A 24,989-nucleotide genomic window follows, 5' to 3' on the forward strand; every position below is an offset into this window, starting at 1 on the left:
TGCTGTTTCAAAACAAGTCAGATTGATTGGTGATTTGAATGGATAGGTAGATATTTAGAAACACGGGACCATATGTCCTGGTCTGGCTGAGACCATCCATATGCCTGTTGTCATTATTAATAGTCCTCTCCCTCGCATCCTCGCGGTCTGTCTGCCTGTTGTCGTTATTAAGAATCCTCTCCCTTGCATGCTCGCGGTCCGTCTGCCTGTCGTCATTATTGAGAGTCCTCTCCCTTGCATGCTCGCAGTCCGTCTGCCTGTTGTCGTTATTAATAGTCCTCTCCCTTGCATCCTCGCAGTCCATCTGCCTGTTGTCGCTATTAAGAGTCCTCTCCCTTGCATCCTCGCAGTCCGTCTGCCTGTTGTCATTGTTAATAGTCCTCTCCTCAGTCCATCTGCCTGTTGTCGTTAATAGTCCTCTCCCTTGCATCCTCGCAGTCCGTCTGCCTGTTGTCGCTATTAAGAGTCCTCTCCCTTGCATCCTCACTGTCTGTCTGCCTGTTGTCGTTGTTAATAGTCCTCTCCTCAGTCCATCTGCCTGTTGTCGTTAATAGTCCTCTCCCTTGCATGCTCACAGTCCGTCTGCCTGTCGTCGTTAATAGCCCTCTCCCTTGCATCCTCGCAGTCCGTCTGTCTGTCGTCATTATTAATAGTCCTCTCCCTTGCATTCTCAAAATGTGCTAGTTTTGGTTGATAAATTATATAATCAGCCTACTTAGAAGGTACAAAGAAAAAATAAAAGAAGAAAGTTCTTCACCCCATCTCACAATAACCAAGATATTAATTTACTTTCCTGTGTATTATCTTTAGCTTTGCTGGGTTACTACCCCAAGGCAATTTTTTTTGGATACCATTTTTTATCCTTGGTATATAGTGGATACATCATTTCTTCCTCCATATGTATGTTTCCTCCATTAAAAAAGAAACAAAAACTTTTTTATACCTGGGTTTTGCTCTTGATTTAGCTCTCAAGGTGGTCCTTTGTTTACCTTGTAATAATCACTGCTATTCATCTGTCAATATTTAATTGGTATGATTTATCCCAAAAATGTTTATAGAAAGTCAGCTTTTTGTTTTCAACTCTAGATCTTTGCTCCTGTTCCTCAAGCCTGGTGGTCACCCTGTGGCTTCTGCTAGGCAATCTGTTTCCTCTGCTGGCTGGATTTCTTCTGTGTGTATGGCATTAGGAATGGAAAAGTGGATCTTCAAGATACCCTTTTATGTTATGTTCATGTGAACAAAGCACAAAGTTTGAGTGAGTGCCAGCCTATGCAGATGGCAGAAGTGGCATTCCTGAGTTTGGCTTAGAAGAGTTGACGACCATCAGACCTTAAAGCAGAACTTCACAGCTGCCTGTCCTCATCAGCAACCCGGCCACCTTCATCAGCAACCCGGCTACCTTCATCAGCAACCCAACCACCTCATCTTGGAGAAGGAGAAGGAACTGCAAGTCACTTAGGATTTGTAATCTTCCTAAAGTTTTCCTTTGAAAAAAGGATAATGGGTGGAATTTTCAGTGATTACATACCTCAACATTTTTATTAACATATAACAGTGGGAAAGTTCATCATCCATATACTGCAGTAACTTAAACAACAGCTAATTATTGCAAGATTAGAATTAGAGATCTTGTCCTCAAAAGTATAAATTGTCCTTTGATTTATAGAAAATAATTGAATTTGGATTTCTACATAACATTATTATACCTATTTTAAATTTAATGGCAGCCGGGCATGGTGGTGCATGCCTGTAGTTCCAGCTACTTGGGAGGCTGAGGCAGGAGGATCGCTTGAGCCCAGGAGTTCGAGGCTGCAATGAGCTATGATTGCACCGCTGTATTCCAGCCTGAGCAATAGAGTGAGACCCTGTATCTTTAAGAAAAAAAAATTAATGGCTGTATATAGTAAACTTAATTCACTGTTCCCATTGTTTATTCTAAAGAATTTTTTTAAATGTTTCATTAAATCTTATGATTTAACCGTGTTTGCCCTTTTTGCCAGCTGTGTGGCAGTTTATGGCAGAACTGCTGTCAGTGTGCTGGTAGCCATCTATTCATTCCTTTTCAGAGCTCAGCTTCCAGAACTGCTATCAGTATGCTGGTAGCCCTCTGTATTCATCCCTCTTCAGAGCTCAGCTTCCAGTTGTATTCTTCATGAGTTTGATAATGACATGAAAAAATGTGGAAACAGAGAGAGTAAAATACTCTGCCCGGTAAAAACATGGAAGACGTGCAAACAGAAAAAAACATAATTGTATTTTTTTGATAATACTTAAGACAATTGTGATCCAACAAAAACAGAACTATTCCTTTGTGACCCATGAAGATAAGAAATTCTGGCAGACAGGTATGCAATTTTTTAAAGTGGTTTAAGAAATTATTGCAGAAGAATTTCCAACATCTGAAAATGGTTTTATGTATAAGAAAGAAAATACAAGTTAAAACGAGATGGTCTGAATTGTGTACTAATAGCAAGGTACAAGTTTGGATAGAGCCTATCCAGTAGTGTCCACTGTACCACTTTAAGTAAGACTCAGTCCACAGAAGCTGTAAGACTGCCTTTGCTTTAAATATCCTTTACCTCCTGCATTTGACACTCCTATTACTGGTAACATAGATTCCAGTCACCAGAAGTAATTTTACACTGGTAATAGAGCTTACCAGCCCCATTTAGTAATTCCTATTTGAAATTTCTTAATGTTCAGATGAGGTTTAACAAGAATATGAAAAGAAAAAAATATATATTCATGAATGATAGGCGATGCCCATTGTTTCTCTCAAGCTAATGAAGTCCTGTGGCATTGTAACCACAACCCTTGGAACAGACTCCTCCTATTCCTCCATGGCGTTGTAACCACAGCCTTTGGACAGACTCCTATTCCTCCATGTCATTATAATCACAACCCTCAGACAGACTCCTTCTACTCCTCCATGGCGTTGTAACCACAACCCTTGGACAGACTTCTATTCCTCCATAGTATTGTAACCACAACCCTCGTACAGACTCCTTCTATTCCTCAATGGCATTGTAAACACAACCCTCGGACAGACTCCTTCTATTCCTTCATGGCGTTGTAACCACAGCCCTCTGACAGACTCCTATTCCTCCATGGCATTGTAACCACAACCCTCGGACAGACTCCTCCTGTTCCTCCATGTCATTGTAACCACAACCTCGGACAGACTACTGCTATTCCTCCATCACATTGTAAACACAACCCTCGGACAGACTCCTTCTATTCCTCCATGGCATTGTAACCACAGCCCTCGGACAGACTCCTGTTCCTCCATGGCGTTGTAACCACAACCCTTGGACAGACTGCTTCTCTTCCTCCATGGTATTGTAACCACAACCCTCAGACAGACTCCTTATACTCCTCCTTTTCTCGTCCTTCCCTCCTTTTCGTCCATTCAGCATGTAGCTATTCAGTACTCCATTGAAGAAATTGTGCTAAGTGAGCAAAGCAGCGTAATTACTAAGAATTAATTCTGATTATTTGGCATTAGAGCCAACAGCAACCCCAGCATAGAGGAAAGTCGCTTTTTTTCAAATGCATAAATTTAAAGTATATATTTGCATGCGGTTTTAAATGGGAGGTATTTGTCATTGTGAAAAGGTGGGAATCTCAAACACAGTCAACTTAACTAAAAAGAAGCTAATACAGGTTGAGCATTCATAATCCAAAAATCCGGAATTCAAATTGCTCCAAAATCTGAAACTTTCTGAATGCTGACCTGATACCACAAGTGGAAAATTCCGCATATAAGTACTTAACACAAACTTTGTTTCGTGCACAAACTACTAAAAATATTGTATAAAATTACCTTCAGGCAGTGTGTGTAGGTATGTATGAAACATGAATTTCATGTTTAGACTTGGGTCCCATGCCCCAGATACCTCATTAGATATCTGTAAATATCCAAATTCCAAAAAAAGTCTGAAATCTGAAACACTTCTGGTCCCAAGCATTTCAGTAAGTGATGCTCAACCTGCATAATGGTCTGCGGGCCAGTGCTCATTTTCCGCATATGTTGTACACACTTTAAATTGTGCAAAGTCAAAGAAAAGCAAAGAGTCTATTTTTAAAGAAACTTACAATAATCTAAGCATATACTTATGATTATGAATCATCCTGCAAAGAGCTGTATAAAGAATTTTACCAAAAATACAATGAATTAATCATATATTTGAGAGTCACAGTGATAGGTTTGACTATATTTTGACTGTTGTGTAGTGGCACCATTTAGGTAGTGTTGTTTCTGAGCATGGTGCTTTTTATACTTGAAATATATTTTTGCTTTATTTTTTATTGATATAATTATATTTGCACTAATGGCTTTCTGAAGAAAATATTATAGATGACATTTTTGTATATATATTTATTAAGCTTGGAAACCTGGTATCCCAGTGTTTTCTCTGGACAAATGTGAAACTGGATAAACTATGGTGTCTAGATAAAGTATGGATAAAGTCTTGAGTTCCTCAGGGTAACTGGGTTAATATCTCCTGTCCTCTTCAGTAAGGCTTGAATATGATTACTGATCATTGATTCTGCATAGTGTATCCAGCAAGGCTTGGAAGGGCACTGAACCTGTCAGAGATTTTAAGAGGCACATTTTAGTCACTTCGAATATGATAGTGGAGGGTGCGGTGACTCATGCCTGTAATCCCAACACTTTGGGAGGCCGAGGCGGGTGGATCACTAGGTCAGGAGTTTGAGGTTACAGTGAGCTTGATCACACCACTGCACTGCACAGCCTGGATGACAGAGGGAGACTCTTGGAGAAAAAAAAGATGACAGTGAAGCAGACTTTTAGAATCCGAGATGTCATTGCAGCATTATTGGTATAAAATTCAGCTGCAAAGTGGAGAGTTTGAAATGGCCCACACGTTGGTATCCTGTGGCAGGTTATACCTTCATGTTAGCAAAGACAAAGCCATGTCTCTGTAAGAGGGACAGACTGGGCTGGCTGCAGCTGTAGTGGAAGTGAGGGATGCAGGGAAGGAATGGGGAGCAGCAATTTGGGGACAGTAGACTGGAGTCACTTTCTGATTCAAAAAGGGTCAAGTACTTATAAAAACTGACTACTTTGGTTTTCAGTTCAGACTTAGGCTCATTTTGATCATTTTAAGGTCCCAGTTGTCAAAAATATCAAGTGAATTTGTCTCAGGTTTTCAGGAACAAATTTACAGGAAGGAAGCAAAAGCCATGTCAGTAGCCTTGAGCTGCCAGCTTTAAAGAAACTGGCAAACAGGTAGGTCGTCCTAATATAGATCCTTCCAGTATTCTCCTGAAAAACATCCTTTTATTTCTTAAAACCAGTAACCCTTACATTTTTCCTATAGGATACTTATTTTTCTTGAGACCAAATAGATATTCTATAAATGTTATGAATTATGCTTGCAGTTAGTTTTTAGCCTATCTAGGCTTAAGGTTTATCGATATTTGAAGTTGAAACATCATTTTATGAGGTTTAGTTTTAGGAAGATAAATAAATAAATATATCAAAGTATTCCATAATGTTGTATCAGTGTCCCCTCTAACATTAGAAGACTTACTGACTGAGGCCATCTGTGAACGACTAAGCGATCTCTCAGAATCCTTCCAGCCCTATAGCCTGTGACTAACACTCATCCAGAATTGCTGTCTGTGCTGGCTGTGGTCTGCCTCCAGGAGCATATGCCATCCTGCGTGCTGTGTTCGTCACAGTGTCTGTGCCCGGTGCCTTACCGCTGTCCATGTCCTTGGACGCTAAATGGACAGAGAGGAGCTTGTCTCTCAGGGCACATGAGTGGTCATGGCAGGAGGAGAGATGCCTCAGTCACAGTGGACACTTGTCATTCCTGCCATGTCCTTGCAGCCCAGGAGGACTAACAAGATTTTAATGAAGTCTGTGTTACTCATTCTGAAGAAAAGAACTTACCTGAGAGGAAGAATATTTTTTAAATATATATTAGATTGGAGATGGGGAGGGAGTGGTTGTTTTCTTTTGTGTTTACATTTTTAATAACTAAAATAGAAGATTTAAGAATATTTATGGTATTGAACTTTAAGTGTAATATGTTTCTTAGAAAAAGACAACTTTAATAAAAATGGAAACTAATTTGCATCCTGTCTTTTTTTAACACTATCAGTTTTTGTTTTTGTTTTGTTTTGTTTTGTTTTTTTGAGATGGAGTCTTGCTCTGTCGCCCAGGCTGGAGTGCAGTGGTGCAATCTCGGCTCCCTGCAGGCTCCGCCTCCCGGGTTCATGCCATTCTCCTGCCTCAGACTCCCGAGTAGCTGGGACCAGAGGTGCCCGCTAATTTTTTGTATTTTTAGTAGAGACGGGGTTTCACTGTGTTAACCAGGGTGGTCTCAATCTCCTGACCTTGTGATCCACCCGCCTTGGCCTCCCAAAGTGCTGGGATTACAGGCTTGAGCCACCGCGCCCGGGCCAATACATTGTGTTTTTAAAGTTGTACAGACTGCATATAAGTGGCTGAAACTATACACAATAAATTACTTCAGATAAATACAATATTATTTGCCCAGCATATTGAAGATAAAGCTGTATCTCATGTATGACTTTGTTTACACTACTTTTGGATATGTTCATAGAATATAGTTTATTTTAGGGGGCATTATTACATAAATTAGTCTTTTGTTCACAACCTCAGCAGTAGTTATGCAGAAATGGAGGGGTTTATTTAAATTACCTTTGTTGGGATGCCATTAGAAGTTTATTTTTTTAAATGTTCAAAATAAAATAGGGAGATGGGTCCAAATATGTGATTCAAATATTTGTCCAAATATTCTGATAGTCAATACTTTTTCCATTTTATATTACGGAAATATTTTGATGCCTATAGATGTTATGTCTTAGATACAAAATCATTGTAATGCTCAGTGCCACTCAATTTTTTGAATTTCAGTAGAGACATTAGTGACTCAACAACTTTCTGACGTTGCCTTATTCGAAAATACTCAAATCACAATATCTGAACATCTGGCTTTCCCCCCCATTAGGTGTCTCCTAGTGACATTTTGAGAGATGAGAAGAGGGCTGTTATGTGTTCACACTCATGAGTGCTCATAAGTGTGTAGACAGTGGCGGTTTGGGTGTATTTGACTGAAGATACAAACAATGTGAGGTCGCCACAAAGAACACAAAGAATAGAGGAATTGCTTCTTCAGCACAGCTTGCCTGCTGTATGAGTCTTTTCATGCTCCTGACAAAGACACCCAAGACTGGGTAATTTACAAGAGCAAGAGGTTTAATGGACTTTACATGTCTATGTGGCTGGGGAGGTCTCACCATCATGGCAGGAGGTGAAAGGCACGTTTCACAGGGAAGCAGACAAGAGCAGAAAGCTTGTGTAGGGAAACTCCCCTTTTTAAAACCATCGGATCTCATGAGACTTATTCACTATCACAGGAACAGCACAGGAAACACCTGCCCCCCTGATTCAATTACCCCAACTGGGTGCCTCCTGCAGAATGTGGGAATTCAAGATGAGATTTGGGTGGAGATGAAACCACCTTTTCAAAATGATAAGACTGAGACAGTGAAAGAGATCTAACTTAACCGACTCCATCTTGCTTCTAACCTCCAAGCTGTCCTTGTTCATTCCTGGGCATAGGCTGAACTAACCTGGGGAAAACTTCGTTTACAGTTTGAAACAAAGACGATAACAGCCCTTTACCAAAGCAGACCTCCTCGTCTGAGGACTAGACTTCCTTTGTAGGACTAACATTAGTCACAAGATTTGAAATTCTGGTTTAGGAGCCAGGCAGCTGGAGGCTACATGATTCTGACCCTCCCTACACTGCTCCTAAGATCAGAGCTCGAGATATTCTGCAGACCCTGCACCTGATGGACCAGCTGGCACCACCCGGATCGATAACCTGGCTGATCTGATCTAGTGACCCCGACCCAGGAACTGACTTCACGCAGGAAGACAGCTCTGACTCCCCGGGATTTCATCCCTGACCAGTGAGCACTTGGTCCCTGGCTTCCCACCCAGCAAGTTTTCCTTAAAAACTGCTCCTCCAACGCTCAGGGAGACCGATCTGAGTGATAACGAAACTCTGGTCTCCCGCACAGCCGCCTCTGTGTGAATTACTCGCTCTCTCTTGCAGTTCCCCAGCCTTGATAAATCAGCTCTGCCTAGGCAGCAGGCAAGGTAGAACCTCTTGGGTGGCCCCAGGGACAGAGCCAAACCATATCATTCCACCCCTGACCCCTCCCAAATCTCATGTCCTCACATTTCAAAACCAATTACGGCTTCTCAACAGTCTCCCAAAGTCTTAACTCATCTCAGCATTAACTCAAAATCCACAGTCCAAATTCTCATCTGAGACAAGGCAAGTCCCTTCTGCCTATGAGCCTGTAAAATCAAAAGCAAGTTAGTTACTTCCTAGATACAATGGGTGTTGAAGGGAGAAGAAAGATCAGACTGTTACTGTGTCTATGTAGAAAGGGAAGACATAAGAAATTTCATTTTAACCTGTACCTTGAACAATTGCCTTGCCCTGAGATGCTGTTAATCTGTAACTTTGCCCCAGCCACTTTGCCCCAACTTTGAGCTCACAAAAACGTGTTGTATGGAATCAAGGTTTAAGGGATCTAGGGCTGTGCAAGACATGCCTTGTTAACAAAATGTTTACAAGCAGTATGCTTGGTAAAAGTCATCACCATTCTCTAGTCTCAATAAACCAGGGGCACAATGCACTGCGGAAAGGCACAGGGACCTCTGCCCTGGAAAGCCGGATATTGTCCAAGCTTTCTCCCCATGTGATAGTCTGAAATATGGCCTTGTGGGATGAGAAAGACCCGACCATCCCCCAGCCTGACACCCGTAAAGGGTCTGTGCTGAGGTGGATAGTAAAAGAGGAAGGCCTCTTGCAGTTGAGATACAGGAAGGCCACTGTCTCCTGCCTGCCCCTGGGAACTGAATGTCTTGGTATAAAACCCAATTGTACATTTGTTCAATTCTGAGATAGGAGAAAAACCGCCCTATGGCGGGAGATGAGACATGTTGGCAGCAATGCTGCTGTGTTATTCTTTACTCCACTGAGATGTTTGGGCAGAAAGAAACATAAATCTGGCCTACGGGCACATCCAGGCATAGTACCTCCCCTTGAACTTAATTATGACACAGATTCTTTTGCTCACATGTTTTTTTCCTGACCTTCTCCTTATTATCACCCTGCTCTCCTACCGCATTCCTCTTGCTGAGATACTGAAAATAATAATAAAAACTGAGGGAACTCAGAGACCGGTGCCAGTGCAGGTCCTTGGTATGCTGAGTGCCAGTCTCCTGGGCCCACTGTTGTTTCTCTATACTTTGTCTCTGTGTCTTTCTCAGTCTCGTGTCCCACTTGATGAGATATACCCACAGGTGTGGAGGGGCAGGCCACCCCTTCATCTGCCACCCTGCGTGGGTGTCTTTCTCTAGGGTGAAGGTACGCTAAGAACGTGAGCATTGAGGACAGCCGATGAGAGATTCCCGAGTGTATGTCCACGGTCAGCCTTGCGGTAAGCTTGTGCGCTCGGAGGAACCCAGGGTAACAATGGGAAAAACTGAAAGTAAATATGCCTCTTATCTCAGCTTTATTAAAATTCTCTTAAGAAAAGGGAGAGTTAAAGCTTCTATAGAAAATCTAATTACTCTATTTCAAACAATAGAACAATTCTGCCTATGGTTTCCAGAACAGGGAACTTTAGATCTAAAAGATTGGGAAGAAACTGGCAAAGAATTAAAATAAGCAAGTAGGGAAGGTAAAATCATTCTGCTTACAGTGTGGAATGATTAAGCCATTATTAAAGCAACTTTAGAACCGTTTCAAACAGGAGAAGATAGCATTTCAGTTTCTGATGCCCCTGAAAGCTGTGTAATAGATTGTGAAGAGGCAGGGACAGAGTTCAAGAAAGGAGCGGAAAGTTCACATTGTAAATATGTAGCAGAGTCTGTAATGACTCAGTCAACGCAAAATGTGGACTACAATCAATTATAGGAGTTAATAGATCCTGAAACATTAAAATTAAAAAGAAAATTCCAGAACCATCGGGGCTGTTGGGGCTAAAACCACGATGGTCACCTCCTCAGCCGAGTGAGTGCTGGAGGAGGGAACCTGAGACTAGACTCGCCGCCACTCGGCTCCCGGCACTCAGTATTGCCCGACCTGCAGTTCACTACGGTGAGGGAGCAATTCGGACTCGCCCTGCAGCGTCCTGTCTGGGTCAAAGAGTGGCCGCTTCCTAAGGAAAAGTTGGGGACGCTACATGAAATGGTTAACTATTTTAAAAAGGACATGCTTCACCCCCTTTCTCTCTTTAGAATTCTCCAGTGTTTGTTTGTAATTCAGAAAAAGTCCGGCAGATGGCGCATGCTGACTGACTTAAGAGCTGTTAAGGCGGTAATTCAACCCCTGGGGCTCTCGGACCCGGGCTGCCCTCTCCAGCCATGATCCCCAAAGATTGGCCCTTAATTATAATTGATCTGAAGGATTGCTTTTTTACCATTCCTCTGGCAAAACAGGATTTTGAAAAATTTGCTTTTACTATACCGGCCATAAATGATAAAGAACCAGCCACCAGGTTTCAGTGGAAAGTGTTGCCTCAGGGAATACTTAAGAGCCCAGCTATTTGTCAGACTTTTGTAGCTCAAGTGCTTCAGCCAGTTAGAGACAAGTTTTCAGACTGTTATATCATTCATTATGTTGATGATATTTTGTGTGCTGCAGAAACGAGAGACAAATTAATTGTTACACATTTCTGCAGACAGAGGGTGCAAATGCAGGACTGACAATAGTATCTGATAAGATTCAGACCTCCACTGCTTTTCATTATTTGGGAATGCAGGTAGAGGAAAGGAAAATTAAACCACAAAAAATAAAAATAAGAAAAGACATATTAAAAACATTAAATGACTTACGAAAATTGCCAGGAGATATTAATTGGATTCGGCCAACTGTAGGCATCCCTACTTATGCCATGTCAAATTTGTTCTCTATCTTGAGAGGGGATCCACAATTGAATAGTAAAAGAACATTAACTCCAGAGGCAACTAAAGAAATTGAATTAGTTGAAGAAAAAATTCGGTCAGCAAAAGTAAATAGAATAGATCACTTGGCCGCACTTCAACTTTTGATTTTTGCTACTGTACATTCTCCAACAGGTATCATTGTTCAAAATACATATCTTGTGGAGTGGTCGTTCCTTCCTCACAGTACAATTAAGACTTCTACATTGTACTTAAATCAAATGGCTACATTAATTGGTCAGGCAAGATTACTAGTAGTAAAATAGTGTGGAACTGACCCAGATAAAATCATTGTTCCTTTAAACAAGGAACAGGTTAGACAAGCCTTTATCAATTCTGCTGCATGGCAGATTGGTCTTGCTGATTTTGTGGGAATTATTGATAATCATTACCCAAGAACAAAAATCTTCCAGTTTTTAAAGTGGGCTACTTGGATTTTACCTAAAATTACCAGACAAAAACCTTTAGAAAATGCTCTGACGGTGTTTACTGATGGTTCCAGCAATGGAAAAGTGGCTTACACTGGGCGAAAAGAAGGAGTCATTGAAACTCAATATCACTCAGCTCAAAGAGCAGAGTTGGTTGCTGTCATTTCAGTGTTACAAGATTTTAATCAGCCTATTAACACTGTTTCAGATTCTGCATATGTAGTACAGGTTATAAAGGATGTTGAGACAGCCCTAATCAAATATAGTATGGATGATCAGTTGAATCAGCTGTTTAATTTGTTACAACAAACTGTAAGAAAAAGAAATTTCCCATTTTATATTAGTCATATTTGAGTATGTACTAATTTACCAGGGTCTTTAACTAAAGCAAATGAACAAGCTGACTTGATAGTATCATCTGCCTCCATGGAAGCACAAGAACTTCATGCCCTGACTCATGTAAATGCAACAGGATTAAAAAGTAAATTTGATATCACATGGAAACAGGCAAAAACTATTGTACAACATTGCACCCACTGTCAAGTCCTACACCTGCCCACTCAGGAGGCAGGAGTTAATCCCAGAGGTTTATGTCCTAATGCGTTATGGTAAATGGATGTCACGCATGTACCTTCATTTGGAAAATTGTCAGTTGTCCCTGTGATGGTTGATACTTATTCACATTTCATACAGGCAACTTGCCAGACAGGGGAAAGTACTTCCCATGTTAAAAAGACGTTTATTATCTTGTTTTGCTATCATGGGAGTTCCAGAAAAACTTAAAACAAATAATGGGCCAGTAAATCATTTCAAACATTCTTAAATTAGTGGAAAACTACACATAAAACAGGAATCCCTTATAATTCCCAAGGACAGGCCATAATTGAAAGAACTAATAGAACACTCAAAGCTCAATTGGTTAAATAAAAAAAAGGAAAAAGAGAGTAAGGAGTATAACACTCCCCAGATGCAACTTACTCTAGCACTCTATACTTTAAATGTTTTAAACATTTATGGAAATCAGACCACTACTGCAGAACAACATTTTACTGGTAAAAGAACAGCCCACATGAAGGAAAACCAATTTGGTGAAAAGACAATAAAAATAAAACATGAGAAATAGGGAAGGTAATAATGTGGGGGAGAGGCTTTGCTTGTGTTTCACCAGGAGAAAATCAGCTTCCAGTTTGGGTACCTACAAATTACAAAAGAAGTTACCATCCACCAAGAAAGCAGAGCCACCGACCTGGGCCCAACTAAAGAAGCTGACACAGTTAGCTGAAAAAAGCCTGAAGAAAACAAGGGTAACACGAACTCCAGAGAATATGCTGCTTGCAGGTTTAATGATTGTATCAACGGTGGTAAGTCTCCCTATGTCTGCAGGAGCAGCTGCAGCTAATTATATTTACTGGGACTATGTGCCTTTCCCGCCCTTAATTTGGGCAGTCACACGGATGGATAATCCTACTGAGGTATGTGTTAATAATAGAGCATGGGTAGCGGGCCCCACAGATGACCATGGCCCTGCCCAGCCTGAAGAAGAAGGAATGATGATAAACATTTCCATTGGGTATGATTGTTCTCCTATTTGCCTGGGGAAGGCACCAGGATGCTTAATGCCTACAACCCAAAATTGGTTGGTAGAAGCAGCTACTGTCAGTGCCACCAGTAGATTTACTTATCACTTGGTAAGTGGAATGTCACTCGGGCCACAGATAAATAATTTACAGGACTCTTCCTATCAAAGATCATTAAAATTTAGGCCTAAGGGGAAACCTTAACCCAAGGAAATTCCCAAAAAATCAAAAGACCCAAAGGTCTTAGTTTTAGAAGAATATGTGGCTGATACTGCAGTGGTATTACAAAACAATGAATTCGGAACTATTATAGACTGGGCCCTTCAAGGCCAATTATATTATGATTGTACGGGCCAGACTCACTCATGTTCACAGGCCCCATCCGTCTGGCCCACTAATCCGGACTATGATAGTGATTTAACTGAAAGGCTGGACCAGGTTTATAGAAGGTTAGAATCGCCCTATCCATGGAAATGGGGTGAACAGGGAATTTCATTACCTCGACCAAAATTAGTTAGTCCTGTTACTGGTCCTGAACATAGGTCCAAAAGACTTATTTTTACTTTAATTGCAGTGATTATGGGTCTTATTGCAGTCACAGCTACTGCTGCGGCTGCTGGAACTGCTTTACACTCCTCTGTTCAAACTGCAGAATATGTACATAGTTGGCAAAATAATTCCTCAAAATTGTGGAATTCTCAGACCCAAATAGATCAAAAATTGGCAAACCAAATTAATGATCTTAGACAAACTGTCCCTTGGATGGGAGATAGGCTCGTGAGCTTGAAATATCTTTTTCAGTTACAGTGTGACCGGAATACGTCAGATTTTTGTATTACACCTCGAACCTATAATGAATCTGAGCATCACTGGGACATGGTTAGATGCCATCTACAAGGGAGAGAAGATAATCTTACTGTAGATATTTTAAAATTAAAAGAACAATTTTTTGAGGCATCAAAAGCCCAGTTAAATCTGGTGCCAAACTTGCTCCCTTTATTTTCCGTCCAATGCCTTCTTGGTCTTTGAATTAGACCTAACAAAATTGTAAAGGTTTCATTAGTGAAAGGCTGTATATAAACCAGAAGGCTGGGTTTTCTTGCTCCTAGAGAAGATGATCATTCCATGTGTATTTTGTTCTGAGCTTTTAAATGCATCGTCTTATAGGAGATTGCTAAAATGACAAGTATTTTCAAAATAAACAGAACCATTTCATAACACTGAACAGACTATAAATATACTCCACACTGTGTATAACAGTTTGTTGTTTTAAAACATGTTTGTTAGGTAATCATTGGTTTACTCCACCGTTTTCCATTGGCTGACAGAGAATTTGCTAACTTTCTTTCTCCCGATGTGGTATTTTTTGTGCAAGGTGTTTAACATAGTGTGTGTTAATACCTACCTCTACAAGACAGTGTAAACAAACAGATGCGAGGAAGTTGAGAACTTATCTTACTCTTGATTTTAAAGTTCTCTTTCCCAAATAACTTACAGGAGCATATTTTTATTTCCTTTTTCTCCATAAATTTACAGTAAACTCAATTTCATCATTTTAAGAGATCAGCCCATCCTAATAATATCTCCTCCACACAACCATGCAGAGCATTTATTCAAAAAAGTGCATAAAGCTGTTTTATGAAAGTTTTAGCAGACAGGATGTTCTTAAATCACAGCCTTCCACTTCCTGCTCAAGGGCTGTGCCTTTCTCCTCCTATTTCGTGAGAGATCCTTCTCTCTGCAGTCACCTTCATTTACCTTAGGAGAGAGTCCAAGTTCTCTTCCTTCGATAATCTATTATGTATTATTTCATAGTGGTATTCAAATTATTTATTGAATAGTAGTATCTTAAATTTTATTTTGCTCATATACTTGTCTTTTATTGAAGAATATAAATAAAACTGACATTTATATATCTGTTTTAAATTCAACCTGGCATAGAAAAGGAACTGATAATTTCAGCAGGTCCTTGGAGTCAGGTCTTCCCTCTTGGCTGGCTAACATTTCTAATGTAGTTCCCATTTTTTCCGCCTTGGAAATCTGTCACAGAAATATACTGTTTTTATAAAGACTCATTTTTCATTGCCTTATTTTCTACCACAATTAGAAGAAACATGGAGACTGGCTGTCTAAAAACCTGAGCCCTTGTTAGAACTTCCTGTTGCCAAGGGCAGGCTTCTCTTAGTCACTTGCTGAGCAGAAATGCCACCCTTCCCCTGGGCTCCATGCCAGCTCTGGGGAGGGGATGGTGGCCTAGGAAGGTGGGGAGAGAAAGTTGCCAGGGACAGGCTGCAATACTCCTCCAAAGACTTTAATGTCTTAGTTAGAAAATCATGTGTTCCTATGACTTCCCATGTAAACAGGATAAATATTTGTCATCCATATAGCTGGGACTTGTGTTCCAGGAGTGAGATTCAGGTTGTTTATCTCCTCCTAGAAAATTATTGGTCTGTTGGAAATAGCCATGAGAAACATGGTAATTATATATTGATTACTAGTACTGCTGATCACACTGGAAGGAGAACAACTATCTTTATCTTGAGTAGGATTTCCAAAGCAACCATGAGGAGTTCCTTATTAGAGCCATAATAATGTAAAAGATAATACATTTATTCCAAGGAGATGTATTAGAAATGCATCATCCAGCTTCTGCACATTGTAAACTATGCAGGAAGTGGCCAGCTGGCTCAAATAAATGAAAATAACCATTTTTTAATTTATTACACTGTGGCAGCTGTACGTATATCGCCTGTTTGTTAAAAGTGAATTTGGGCCAGGCATGGTAGCTTACACCTGTAATCCCAGCACTTTGGGAGGCCGAGACAGATGGATCACCTGAGGTCAGGAGTTTGAGACCAGCCTGGCCAACATGGTGGAACTCTGTCTCTACTAAAAATACAAAAATTAGCCAGGTGTGGTGGCAGGCACCTCTAATCCCAGCTACTTGGGAGGCTGAGGCAGCATAGTCGCTTGAACCCAGGAGGCAGAGGTTACATTAGCAGAGGTTGTGCTATTGCCCTCCAGCCTGGGCGACAAGAGTGAGACTTTGTCTCAAAAACAAAAGCAAACAAAAAACTTTGAAAAGAAATGAGGATTTGAGGCTGGGCGCGGTGGCTCATGCCTGTAATTCCAGCACTTTGGGAGGCCAAGGCGGTGGGATCACTTCAGGTCAGGAGTTTGAGGCCAGCCTGGCCGGCATGGTGAAAGTCCATTTCTACTAAAAGTACAAAAAGTAGCCAGGCAGGTGCCTGTAGTCCCAGCTACTCAGGAGGCTGAGGCAGGAGAATCGCTTGAACCTGGGAGGCAGAGGTTGCAATGAGCTATCATACCACTGCCCTCCAGCCTGGGCAACAGAGTAAGACATCGTCTCAAAAAACAAACAAAAACAAAAAACAAAACAAAAAAGCAAGAAAAGAAATGAGGATTTGGGACAATGGGGACACTTATCTGATGCAACACAGGTGAGCAGTTCTTTTGTGCCCATGAAGACACAGTTCCCAGGAGCCTGCCTGGGGTCTCCTAGAACAAGTGTGTGGGTGCCCACTGGCTGCAGTTCCACCTTTCCTTTCCTGGACTCTCAGGAAGACACGAATTCTGAATTCAGATGAACTGACTTCAAGTTCAGGCTCTGTGACTCTCACTGGCCATGTAAAATGGAGAGATGGAGTTATTGTAAGGTTTTGAAGGCAAGACAAGGGTTAAAGAAAGGCCCCAGGATCCCAGCACTTTGGGGGGCTAAGGTGGGCAGATCATGAGGTCAGGAGATCGAGACCATCCTGGCTAACACGGTGAAACCCTGTCTCTACTAAAAATGCAAAAAATTAGCCGGGCGTGGCAGCGGGTGCCTGTAGTCCCAGCTATTCGGGAGGCTGAGGCAGGAGAATGGTGTGAACCCGGGAGGCGGAGCTTGCAGTGAGCTGAGATCCGGCCACTGCACTCCAGCCTGGGCGACAGAGCAAGACTCCATCTCAAAAAAAAAAAATAAAGACCCAGGGAAAGAGAGAGATTTGGCAGCTTCAACAGCAACACAGGTTTATTACTAGCAAAACCCTGCAGTGGGGGAAACCAGCTTAGTTACCAGTGCCCACTGCCCTTAAAGTGACCATCATCAAGAAAGTTTCCACTGTGGGCAGCCAGGACTCAGCCCAGCCAGGTACCTCTGAGAGACAGCATAGAACATGTGCTTCAGAGTCATCCCACCCAGAGCAAGGGAGCTGGGGTATTTATCCACCAATACCCACCAGTCACTCTTCAAGCCTCCTTCCAAGGGCATGATTCCACCAGAATGCCCTGCCTGCAAGCAAGAGTCAGACCTGAGGTTGAGGGCAAGGCTCCTGACAGCACCTCCAGCAATAAGCAGGAACACAGCCTGGTGTGGACAGTTTCAGTCACTCAGTGACTCCAACACACACACACATACACACACACACACACTCTCTGTCACACACACACACACATACACACACACACATACACACACACCACACTCCAACACCAACACAGTGCAAACATACATACACAGGCATGCATGCATGACTGTTGCCCACTTAGATCCTGGTGAATCCATGGAATAGATGATAAGGCGGGAATCAGAGGGAAGAGCAAAATTAAGGGGAGTGAAGGTCAAATTTAGGGAACAAAATGCAAATTTAGGCAGAAAATCAAGGAGAAAGAGGAGTGGCTTGGACACCAGATGCCTGCTGGGTGGCACCTGCTCTACATACACTGTCACTAATTCTCCAAGCAGGCTTGTTGGGTAGAAGAAATTCCCCTCAATTTACTGATGGCAGAAATATAGTTCAGAAAAGAAAACTGATTTTACTAATGTCTCAGCAAGTTAGTGGACTCCCAGATCTTTCTGTCCACAAAGCCTACACATTCTCCCCTTGTTAGGCAGGCTGGGTGCCAGGCCCTGCTTCTGGGCTCTGCTCCTTTTCCTGCTAGGCAATAACGACAGAATTGACAAAAACGTTTTCCCCCTTCACCACCTGGAGCAGAGTCAATGAGATGGGCTGGGGAACAGGCCATGAGGTCCTGCACCCCCCATTCAATGTCTTCAGGATTGTGGTCTCTCAGGACTCTTGCCCCATGTGCTGGCAGCACTTCCGGTGTCTGGGTGTCTTGTGAGGTTGTACAGGACCCAGTATAGGCCACTGGCTGTGCTGTCATATCCTAAGAGGCAGCCAGGCTGGTTTGTGTCTCTTGGCTGCTTCAGCACCAGAGGATGGACAGCACCCATGCACTGAGGCCCTCAGGAGAATGGGAGGAGGGAAAGGAAGGGCAGAATGGAGTAATGCAGGGTCCATCCACCATGTCCCTGGATGGAGAGACCCCTGTTCCCACAATAGTCCACACCGGGACCACCACCGGCACTCATGAAGATGCCAGCCTCCATTTATATGTCCTCGTCTGACAACTCCTTCCCATTTTCATCCTGGAGACAAGATCTCTGAACACACTAGCTCTGAAGGCACCTGAGTCTAACCTGAGACAGTCCCATATCTGAGTGTCCCTCCTTTATCCAGCACCTTCCATGGCTCCACAGAGCCCTCCAGATTAAGTTCAAGTTATTTGATCAGACACTTGATCTCAAGCTCCATCCTACCTCCTGAATTAAGGCCCCAGAGAAGCTCACCTAGCTCTGCACAAGTGCATCACTGAAGTTTGAAGTCTTGAATGTGGCCTTAGGGGAGACAGGCCACAGGGAACCCCGGGGAGAGAGCTCGGTGAGACAGCCTACAGGGGACCCCGGGGAGAGAGCTTGGTGAGACAGGCCACAGGGGGTCCCTGGGGAGAGAGCTCAGCGAGACAGGCCACAGGGGACCCCAGGAAGAGAGCTCGGTGAGACAGGCCACAGGGGATCCCGGAAAGAGAGCTCAGTGAGACAGGCCACAGGGGACCCTGGGGAGAGAGCTCGGCGAGATAGGACACAGGGGAGCCCGGGGAGACAGCTCGGTGAGACAGGCCACAGGGTCCCCGAGAAGAGAGCTCGGTGAGACAGCCCACAGGGGTCCCCGGGGAGACAGCTCGGTGAGACAGGCCACAGGGGACCCCGGGGAGAGAGCTCGGCGAGACAGGTCACTGGGTCCCCGAGAAGAGAGCTCGGTGAGACAGCCCACAGGGGTCCCCGGGGAGACAGCTCGGTGAGACAGGCCACAGGGGACCCTGGGGAGTGAGTTCGGTGAGATAGGCCACAGGGGTCCCCGGGGAGACAGCTCAGTGAGACAGGCCACAGGGGACCCCGGGAAGAGAGCTCGGTGAGACAGGATGTCCAGGCCATCCTGCTGGACAGGATGGAGGAAGTCAGGGAACAGACAGGGTGGACAGTTGGGGTGCAGGGAGAGGCAGGTGCATGCTGGGAGGTCAGACCCTGTGAGGGCTGTAGGGGCATCAGGTGGAGTGGACTCAGGTGCACCCTCAGTGCACTGGGCAGGTCTCAGGCCAGGGTCCCTGGAACCCGGCTGGGTGATGTGGTTACTCCCGGGGGGCCTGCTGTCAGGTCCTGGCCACCCACCCTGGGCAGCACCATCCCATCTCAGGGCTAGGCTTTCTGAGTCCTGAAACAGAACAGTATTGCCCAGGCCTGACAGACTAGGGGGACCTGCCAAGTCCTCCATCCCTAGACTAGCCTCCCACACAGCAGGAACAGTCTCTCACCTTCACCTTCAGGGCACTGACTGATCCTTCTCATTCTAAGGAAGAACTGAGGACCTGCGCCAGACTAGGAGCCAGTCCCCTCCCTAAGTGGGCCTGAGGGAAGCACCATCCCTGTCCCAATCCGCTGCAAGTTTCAGCCCAGGAGATACATGGGGAAGGGAGGACGGGGTCTCCCTGCTGGCTGACACTGGAAAAGCAGGACCTGGAAGCAGAGGGAGCGCAGGGTTGGCAGGGGATGCTCCAGGTCCATGGAGAGCTTGGGCTGCACCCAGGGGCTGCCCCTCCTGGGCTAGAGGCTGTGCCCTCTGCAGGATCTGAGAAAGTCCAGTCCCGAGATGGGACAGCGCTGCCCAGGGTGGGTGGCTGGTGCCTGACAACAGTCCCCCAGGGAGTGACCACATCACCTGGCCTGGGTCCAGGGAGCCTGGGCTAAGACCTGCCCAGTGCATTGAGGGTGCGCCTGGAACCCACCCCACCTGACACCCCCACAGCCCTCACAGGGTCTGACCTCCCAGCATGCACCTGCCTCTCCCTGCACCCCAGCTGCCCACCTGCCTGTTCCCTGGCTTCCTTCATCCTGTGCAGCCCGTAGACTTTGACCATCTCTCTGGCCACTCTGGCCCTTCCTTTAACTTTGTCCTGTCAGGATCTCTGAGCAAGATATCCCAGGTCCATCCAAACACCTGCTTTGTCCACTTTTGACTGGGCTGTTGGGCTCCTCTGGGCCATCCCAGCTGTCCACGGGGCCCACATTGCACCTGTGATCTCCCAGCAATGCTCATCATCCCCCAATGACAAAGCCCCTGCTAGCCACACCCCACACATCAGGTCCTCCCCAGTCAAACCCTCACTGATTAGACCCCCATCGGGAGGCCCCACTAACCAGGTCTCCACTGCCAGGCCCACAATGACCAGGACTCCACTGACAAGTACCTTACGGACAAGGCCTCACTGATCAGGTTCCTCTGATCATGACCCCATTGCCTGGCCTCACAGATGAGGCCCCACTGACCAGGCCTCCAGGGAACAGGCTGCCACTGACCAGGCCCCTACTAACCAGGCCTGAGGTGACCAGATGCCCCTGACCTTGACCTAGTGAGTAGACGCCACTGAACAGGCACCCACTGCTGAGATCCCGCTGACCAGGTCACCCCGTATACCAGTGCCACAAAAGCCACAACTGACCACGTCCTCTCTGACCAGGCCCCTGTTGATTAGGTTCCACTGACCAGGTTGCCCTGACCAGGGCCCCACTGACAAGGGCCTCACTGATGAGGACACACCCACCAGACCCTGCTGACTAGGTCCCTGTGACCAGGCCTCCACTGAATAGCACCCCTTGACCTGGTCACCAGTGACCCAGCCCATGCTGACAAGGCTACCACTGAGCCCCAGCTGACCAGGTCTCCACTGACCAAGTCCCATAGCCCAGGTTTGCACTGACCAGACACCAAACCACTGGGTGCCACTGGTCCCCACTCACCAAGACCCCACTACTAGATCCCCCTAACGTGACCCTCTCTAAACAGACCCCTGCTGACCATGCCCCCATTAAATAGGCCTCACTGACCAAGTCCTATCTGACTAGGTCCACTGACCAGGCCCACGCTGATCAGGCCCCTCTTAACCATACCAGAAGGCCAAGCAGCAATGAGATGTTTAATATGCTAGGAGTAGGAGCAAGACAGAGAGAGGAAAGAGGTGCCACATCTTGTTATAAGACCAGACCTCATGAGAACTCACTATCAGGAGATCAGCATCAAGAAGATTAACCATTGGTGAAGGATCCAACACCCACACAACTGCCCAGTGTTTCCAGGCAGTAGCCTGCTGCAGAGGCAGAGCCTCTTGGAAGACCTCTGCTAGGGCAGTGCAGAAGGAAAATATGGGCTTGGAGCCCCCACACAGGAGGCCACCACCCTCCAGAGCCCAGATTCAGACTAACCAACGGCTCACACCCTCAGTATGGAAAACCTACAGGCAGTCAACGCTAGCCCAGTCCATGAGAGCAGCCATGGGGGCTAAAACCTGCAAAGCCACAGGTGCACTGTCCTAGTAGAGGTTTTCCATGAGCCTCTGCCTCTGCATCAGATTACTCCCCCTTCCTACTACCTACCACCCTCAATATTTGCATGGTGGGAAAGCAGTTTTCCTGCCAGTGAAGTCTCCTTATTACACACAGCATCATGAAGAGCAGTGTTGCCATAGACATCCTTAATGTTTAACATCATGAAGAACAGTGTTGCCGTAGACATCCTTAATGTTTGGATTGGCACCATGTTCCAGCAGAATAATGGAACACGTCTCTTCCTGGCAATGTACAGCCTATTGGTATTAGGTGAAAAATTAGACTATAAATTCTAAGAATTCAAAATACATATTCCACAGGTTTCACCAACTAGTTATATTTAAATGAGATAAATTCGTTTTAATTCTATGTATTTAGTGAAATCTATGTCATGCCAAAAGAGTTGGCTACCATACACCTTCATTAAAGGCGTCCTGTTCAGTCTGTCACAGATGTCAATCTGGCATTTTCTGCTCAGCAAGAGTGAGCACTTCCACACAGCCATGCGCACAGGCCAAATGTAGAGCAGTCCTATGAGAGCGAGAGGAGTTTTCAGGAAATTATAATGCAATATCTCAAAACCTACACTGCTTTATGTAATTGTAAACATTGAAGAGCATGTTATTCCTCTACCTTCAAAACAAATAATTTTCTTTTGAAAAAAGTGCAATATTTATTAGCTCTTATTGCTCACTACCTTAATGAAACAGCAGCCTATTTGGACAGAATGAGCTTAGTGTTTGGATTCAGTTCAACTAGGACTTGAATTCTACTTGGAACTCGGTCACTTACCAGCTATTGCTTAGCCTTTCTGTGCTTCATTTTTCTCATTAATAAAATAAAGATGACAATAGCAGCTAGCTCACAGGACACCATTGTGATGTTTAAATGGGAATCTATGTAAAGTATTTAGAACCATTTCTAGAACAAGCAACAACTCAATAATTGTTAGATTGTTGTTTTTTTGAGACAGGATCTTGTTCTGTTGCCCAGGCTGGAGTGTAATGGTTTATTACATATATTTCATATATTACCTCACTGCAACCTGGAACTCCTAGGCTCAAGCGATCCTCCTGCCTCAGCCTCTTGAGTAGCTGGGACCACAGGAGCACACCAGCATGCTCAGCTAATTATTAAAAAATTTTATAGAAAGAATCTCATTTTGTTGCCCAGACTGGTCTCAAATTCCTGGCATCAAGGGAACCTCCCATACTTCTATATCTATTGTCACCTTCAATGGTCACATATTATTCCATCCTATGGATGCAACTGAAACTCATTTATAGGACACATTCTGTGGGTTTTTGTTAACATAAATGCTGAGAAAAACAAAGTACGTGTATCTCTATTTTCTAAAGGTATTTTAATACAATAGAATTGATGTGTAAAGGGTATATACATTTTTAAAATGTAGTAATTACTGCCAAATTATCTATTTGAAAAGTCATCAGCAACTTAAACTTTAAGCAGCAGTATAAGGACCACTGCTCTTTATTCTCACAAACATTGTGGATAGAAAACAGTCTCATTCCTCTTTTAACTTAAATTCTTTTACGAGAAATACTAAGGATTTTTTGCTATGTAGATACGTAAATTGTGGATCTGCAAAACAGTACTTTGCTCACTTTTAGAGTTCTTTTCTTGTGGATTTGATTTGAAAGAATTCCCTGTAAAATGAAGATGTGCTTTTTATCTGTGTGTGTATATATATATAATATCAGTAATATATACAATTCTTTATATGTATGTTCACTTATATATAATAATATATATGATAAAAAATAAATTCCCAGTAGGATGAAGATACACTTTTCATCTGAATTTCTATTTATATATATATTAGTAAAAACATACGTATAGTAAATGTTTTCCAAGTATGTTATCTTTTGTTAAATTTTTTCTGATACGCAGGGGGGTTTTAATTTTTTTTTCTTTTTTATTTTCTTGAGACGGAGTCCCACTCTGTTGCCCAGGCTGGAGTGCAGTGGCGTGATATTGGCTCACTGCAACCTCCACCTCCTAGGTTCAAGCGATTCTCCTGCCTCAGCCTCCTGAGTAGCTGGGACTACAGGCGCATGCCACCATGCCAGGCTAATTTTTTGTATTTTTAGTAGAGATGGGGTTTCACTGTTAGCAAGGATGGTCTCAATCTCCTGACCTCATGATCTGCCCACCTCAGCCTCCCAAAGTGCTGGGATTACAGGGGTGAGCCACCGCGCCCAGACTCGGGGTTTTAATTTTTAGTTAGCTAAATCGACCTTCAGAATGCCTGCTTGTGAGGTCATTCTTAGGAAGGCCTTTGGCAACGTAAAATGTACCTGTATAAATAAGCATTTGTGTTCTGGTACTTTTCTCATTTTGCATATGTAAAAATTTCAATCTGTATTCCATCAGGAACTCATTTTTGTGACATAAAATTTCATTAGTTTTCTTCAAAGAGCAGGCATTTTATTAATAACTCAACTGTTCCTACTCATCTGAAATGTTACCATTATCAATCCTTACATCTATATCTTACATATAGTTCAGTGTTTCTAGATTTCCATTCTGTTCCATGTATTTATGTCTTTTCAGCTGTTAGTAAACAATTGTGGGAATTAATAGCACATTCTGATATCTAGAGGAGCAAGTCTTTTTCACTCCGTTATAAAAATTTTTAAATGTCATCACGATAGTAAGATAGACAGCAGGTGTCATGCAAAAATGGTAAATCCTTGATATTTTCATTTGGTTTATGTAAAACCGATAAACATAGAAAGAGCTCATGTTTTGAGAAAACGGAGTCTTCCCATTCAAGGAACCCACCTCCCACTTCCAAGTATCCCTCTGAGAAGCCCCAGTAAAGAACCTGTCTACATGGGTGGATTCAGGTGTAAAACCGACCCAGGCTTTTATCTGAGAACTTCTCACCTGCTGAACATGACTCACGGTATTTTTGACATGGGAATGAGTTCTCATTAGGCACCTCTAAGAAAGGAGACCACTACTACTCCTGATGCCCTCCTCCCCCCACCTTGCCTAGTTCACAAGACAGGAGGAAAGAGAGAAAAAAACAAAAGATAAATAGCCAGACAACCTTGGCAACACCACCCAGCCCTAGGAGTTAAAAAAAGTAATAACAATAACATCAACCCCTCACCTAAACTACTTGTGTTATCTGTAAATCCCAGACACTGTATGGAAAAAAAAAAAGCACTGTAAAACTTTTTGTTCTGTTAGCTGATGCATGTAGC

At 43.7% G+C, this 24,989-nt stretch overlaps 1 protein-coding gene and 1 pseudogene across 3 annotated transcripts in view; both read left to right on the forward strand.

Moving 5' to 3' along the window:
- Positions 1–2,728, forward strand: part of LMLN (leishmanolysin like peptidase) — a 71,142-nt gene extending 68,414 nt beyond the window's left edge. For both annotated transcript variants that reach the window (XM_025377729.1, XM_025377728.1), the window contains one exon: positions 1,087–2,728. In XM_025377729.1, coding sequence (XP_025233514.1) covers positions 1,087–1,187 — 101 coding nt within the window. In that variant the 3' untranslated portion in view covers positions 1,188–2,728. The remainder of the gene's footprint in view (positions 1–1,086) is intronic.
- The window catches only part of LOC112619643, a 107,692-nt pseudogene that overhangs the window by 77,971 nt on the left and 4,732 nt on the right, over positions 1–24,989 (forward strand). The gene's annotated exons all lie outside the window — the stretch shown is intronic.

Source organism: Theropithecus gelada, chromosome 2 (assembly GCF_003255815.1).
Source record: "Theropithecus gelada isolate Dixy chromosome 2, Tgel_1.0, whole genome shotgun sequence".
Taxonomy (NCBI): Eukaryota; Metazoa; Chordata; class Mammalia; order Primates; family Cercopithecidae; genus Theropithecus; species Theropithecus gelada.